General features: G+C 41.2%; 1 protein-coding gene across 1 annotated transcript; it reads left to right on the top strand.

Moving 5' to 3' along the window:
• The first annotated feature begins 249 nt into the window (after window positions 1–249).
• camk2n2a (calcium/calmodulin-dependent protein kinase II inhibitor 2a) lies at window positions 250–3,276 on the top strand. The gene is made up of 2 exons (XM_043702449.2): window positions 250–666; window positions 2,030–3,276. The coding sequence occupies exons 1-2, from the start codon at window positions 498–500 to the stop codon at window positions 2,098–2,100; spliced, it is 240 nt and encodes a 79-aa protein (XP_043558384.1). The 5' UTR covers window positions 250–497; the 3' UTR covers window positions 2,101–3,276.
• The last annotated feature ends 1,909 nt before the right edge of the window (window positions 3,277–5,185 follow it).

Here is a 5,185-nt window from a genome sequence, read left to right on the forward strand (position 1 = left end):
CGTTACAGGTTACGTGGGGTGGTTTTGCTTTGCTGGGGCTATGCTTTAAACGGTAAGAAAGTGTACACCGGTGTTCCTCTCAGACTCTACCTTTGAAAATTACTACTCAAGTACTACCGGTTGATGTCACTGTCTCCTCTTAGAGCCCGAGTAGGAGGAGAGGGATGATAATTAGACTGTCCTACATCACTTCTAGCCCGGATGGATGACTTCACTCTTCCGCTCGGGTTTCCTTTATGTTGGCGGCGGGGTCTCCGATTCTCTCCAGAGCTCTCCAAGCACAGTACGAAGACAACATCTCCATCACCACCGGCGAGGCAGCGGTCACCGATACCCAGGATTAACCCCACCACGACCACCCCTCCCCTGAAAAGACCCGCCTTGTACAATTGCTTCAAGCCACTCTCAGTCGCTGAATTTCCAGGAGCTTTTTTTTTCTGTTTAATTTATTTTTGCCACCCGTTCTTGGTTGCATCCCCTTCGCTCTTGGAGACGCTATGTCGGAGATTCTGCCCTACAGCGAGGAGAAGATGGCTCATTTCGGCGGCGAGAATGATGTCGGTCAGCTCTCCTTCAGCTGTCGCCTCCAGGACACCAACACCTTCTTCGGGGGCTCCCAGCCCAAGAGACCCCCCAAACTGGCACAGATTGGCAGAGCTAAGCGAGGTAAAACGCGAAGACTTTTTGCCTAACTCTTGGTGCGCTCACTCCCCGTCCTGTGCCATTTTTCAGTTCTAATCGCATTTTTTTTTAGGGTCAGTAGATTGAAAATCGCCGTTTTTCATCAAAAATGAAGATTAGTATTTAATCCAGATCCCGAGGTCAACGACAGTTCTGCCCCTTCGTGAGTTAATGGAGTGTATAATGTTTTTCGTTTGCTTCCATCTGACAAAACATACAACATTTCACGGTTGTTAGTATATGCAGAATCCTGTTTACATACCTAGTGTAAATATAAACCTCTCCAAAACCCAACACTAAAAAAGATCTTTCTGAATCGAAATCTGCAACGTTCGTTGTTCGCTCGAATGTTACATTTTTGATTTTTTTTAAAAAATTGGTCGATTTTGGAAACTAGTTTTCGAGAGAAATCATTGTTTTCGTGTTCGTGCATCCGTTTAGTTAGATTCATTTTTGATTCACATCATGTCCCCTTGCTGCAGCTTTTGCCTGAATGACCAATTTGGGAATGAAACGAGATTATTTTGCATTTCCCCCCAAAACTCGGGATCCCTAATCCGTTCAGACACTCTTAGGTTTTCTCATACCATCCCCAATATTTAGTCGAAACTGTAAAACCAAATATTATCAAATTTCCACCGTGTTCAGATAAATGATCTCTTCGACATTTCTTTTGAGATCAGGTTTGATATATTTTGTCGAATGGCGGATCCATCTATAGGATCACCTACGATATAAGCGCAGACCCGATTCCCCCCCCCCCCCCCCACCCCAAAATTTGGCCAACCCGTTTGACATGTTCACATCGAGATTGCAACAAGTGTAAGGATTTCGATTTGTCTCACTTTTAGTCGTTGCCCATCACACGAATATACCTGCTCATTTACTGTAAAACACGCAGCTTTGTTTACCGTCCCCGTTTATTTTGTTTAGACCCAACTTGTCCTCGGGTGAAATCAAAACACAGGCGGTCCGCTGAGCAGAATGCTAATCCGAACTATCTGCGCTGGATGTAAGAAGCACTTTTCTTTGCAGTGAAAATGTCTTTGCAACGTCAGATATAACTGATATTTTGATCATTAACCGCAGCATGAACCTCGAAAGCAAAACCCGTGCTAGCATTCTTAACAAAAGAGCGCGCTTTGTAATATTTAAGGTCAATATTTGTTACAAATAACAAACCCATGCCTTCGCCTTTGTCAGCTTTAGGCACACAATTGGATGGTGTTTACTTTCACTCCTAGTCCGTTGCATTGAGCGCCAACATGTTTATTTATATTTTGCAGCTCCCTCATGTTCGACTGACCCTCTGTCTGCAGACACTAAATTGCCTGTAATTGCTTTGCAGTTGTTATCGAAGACGACAGACTAGATGATGTTCTGAAGGGGCGGGAGGACAAAACCTCGTCTGGAGTGTAAGCGGAAAGGGAGCGACCCTGACTCCCAAACTTTTTTTTAACTATTTTAAAGCACTTTGGGGCTGTGCATGCGTTTATGGATTGTCCAGAGAGGTCTTGGGGCTTGCTGACGAATCTCCAATCCAAACAAATGCACACAAATTTGAGGAGCTGTCAATATCAGCACCATTCGGTTTATCCAGGCACACACAGATCAAGTAGCTGTCCATTTCAGAATTCCAAACCAAGCGAGCAGAAATGGAGGACGAGGTCATTGCAGCAGCAACACCGTCTTCTCTACAAACCAATGCGCAGAGATTGCCAAGCGGCGCATTTCAGAACCATCAAATTACCACAAAACACGGCGGTTGATCGGAGAGCACGACAGCTGGCAAAACCGACTCGGGGGCGGAAAGAATGAAAGCAAGGGACAACGAGCAGAAAGAAAGGATATTTTTTTGCATCAAAATAGACATATTTAATTCATCCTGTTGCATGAGCTTCCGATCACGGTGCCAACATTGGTACCAGCAGTCATTAACAGTTTGGCACGCTTCTTTCTAATGGAATTCTTCGTACTTGTATTTTTATATCTAAATCTTTGTAAAACAAATGCTAGTCTGTGTATTGTACTGCATTAAAATGTTTGTATTTTTTGTAAGGATGTATAGGACCGGATCCATTGAACTGCAAGACTGATTTTGGTCTATTCTGTGTCAGCTTTGGGAAGAGACTTATTGAATGTTATTTATGAATCTCTTAGTATTTTAGGATTTTTTTGTTTTATTTATTTTTGTTTATTTGCACACATCAATGCTAAAAAATCTGTATTTAAAATCTATATTGTGGTAAGCATTGCTGCTGGATGTGTGAAATTTGAAGGTTTATGGGGAAAACTAATGCACTGTTTAAGAAGTTTAAAATATTGCGCTGTTAACATTAACTGTCCTCTTTTTGGACTCTTATGAAGCTGTGTTTTTAAATTTAATTTTGTAACATTCTTTTATGAAGCTTACAATCGTTATATGTGCATGTTAACATGAGGCGTAATTTTAAATAATGAAAAAAATCATTCCAAGGATATATAAAAGCAAAAAAAAATGTAATGACATTCTAAGAATGATTCATTGTACATTTTATGACCATTTTCACTGTATTTGGTGAACAAATAAATGGTTGAAGGCTGTAAAGACACAAATAGTGATTCGCTTTCTCCTTGTACCTGTGTTGCATTTATGGAAGGAACTGTCTGAAGAATTTTTTAAAAAATTATTTTACCTTTTAGTATACAGCAGACATATCCATACCAACCTTTCACTGTAACATCTGATCATAAATAGACTGGTATCACAAATCTGGATTTGAGAACAATTGAAGAGCGCTCACTGCTTTCTTTTAGGATTGGCTCACTAGTTGCTTTTAAAACAATATTATCTTGTCATCTCTCATTTTATATTTATGCTGTTTTCCCTTTCATGACCCACTCTTCACATCTGACATTTCATTTCTACCTTATCAGTCTGGGCATCAAACATCAAAAGCATTCCATGTCTGACTAACAATAAACCATGAGAAATTAGTGGCAGTATCACTGTCAGTCACAAATGTCGCCAGAACTTCAGCAATTGAAGATCTGATGAGTTTGCCGGTGGGGGCTGGGCGGTCTATCATTGTGCAGTACAGTCCGAGCAGCTGATGAGACCGAATAGCCTATTCTCACTCCAGAGTTTGGTCCTTCTGGATGATTGTGAGCCACGAGCTGATGAAGTTTTGATACAAACCTTCTGAACCTTAACAACAGTGCGCTGCTCGGCGGAAACAAGAATATTCGGGTTGAATACCAAAGAACTTGCAGCCAGTATATAATGGGGCGCTAACAGAATGCGCAGGGGAATCGAAAGACTGTTTATAAAGAATGACTTTAATCTCGATGCTACTATATCTCACTTTGACGAATATCCAATTTAGAAGCAGTGCGACTTTCATTTTCCCCAAACAACACAGCAGTTAACTAAATGTTTGACAATGGCGCAGTGGCGAAATGATATTGGCTCTCAGCGCATGACTAATTTTGAAACGTGTTTGAACTTTAAATCGTGACAGCTTCATTCATACGCAGTAAATTCGAGGCGAGTTCGATTATGCCTGGCAGAGCTACCTTATGGCATTATTTGCATATAAGTAAAATAAAATGACGAGCTGATTCTACAGTTGGTCATCAATTGCGCAAACATAGTTCCATTTATCAAATAGGCCAGATTTTTTTGGTCCAGAGAGGATAAATGTTTAGTCAATTAAATTGGACCCTAGCCGGGCTGTCGGCAATTAAATCCGAGGTACAGGTTTAGCTCAAACAATGGAAGCCGACGGGTGCTATCCAAAGACAACTCAAGAGACAGTTGCGATTGCACTTGACCTGGGGATTTCCCAAGATTGCCCTCATTTCTAGAGCGAAGCGCAACCCATGTGGAAGGAAGAGGATCAAGGGTGGGGAAGCAGACAAATTAACAGTTCAATTTCCTCCTGTCCAATGTTACCCTTTATCGCCAGGATCTTCTCACCTCAGCTTCCACACAGAGAAAAAAATGGAAAAAGGCGGGGGAAAAAATGCAGCGAATTCATTCATTCTACAACCTAAAGACTAGCCATCCTGGAATGTGACATTTTCCATTTAAGTGATAGATAAGGTTTTCAAGTCTCTTTTATCACTGCTGCCGCTTGAAGTGGGAGATGTAATATCCATAAACAAGACTGCTGCAGTGAAGCAGAACTCAATGCCAAGGAGCTGAGACCATATCGTAAAAATTCCTGCTCTCCAAGTAACTGATAGGTGACGGACATCTCTCTAATTTAGGTATTATATTCCTGGATCTTATTAGAAGGTCATTAACAGTAACAGGATGGTCATTTCGAGTTTATTAAAGGGTCCTGTCAAAACTAAAGGAAGTTTCGAACCTCAGGTGATAAACAATATTCTTTCCTCACCTATATATACATAAATATACATACAGAGTCACAGAGTCATAGAGATGTACAACATGGAAACAGACACTTTGGTCCAACTGGTCCACCCCAATCAGATATCTTACCTAGTCTCGTCTCATTTG

The sequence above is a fragment of the Chiloscyllium plagiosum genome, unplaced genomic scaffold (assembly GCF_037043375.1).
Source record: "Chiloscyllium plagiosum isolate Xiang-an unplaced genomic scaffold, Cpla_swu_hap1 HiC_scaffold_13, whole genome shotgun sequence".
In the NCBI taxonomy this organism is placed as follows: domain Eukaryota; kingdom Metazoa; phylum Chordata; class Chondrichthyes; order Orectolobiformes; family Hemiscylliidae; genus Chiloscyllium; species Chiloscyllium plagiosum.

Bases quoted from the DNA above. Each gene is read 5' to 3' on its own strand.
- camk2n2a (XM_043702449.2), top strand. From the start codon at position 498: ATGTCGGAGATTCTGCCCTACAGCGAGGAGAAGATGGCTCATTTCGGC. The intron at 667-2,029 runs GTAAAACGCGAA...ATTGCTTTGCAG, and splicing joins GATTGGCAGAGCTAAGCGAG to TTGTTATCGAAGACGACAGA.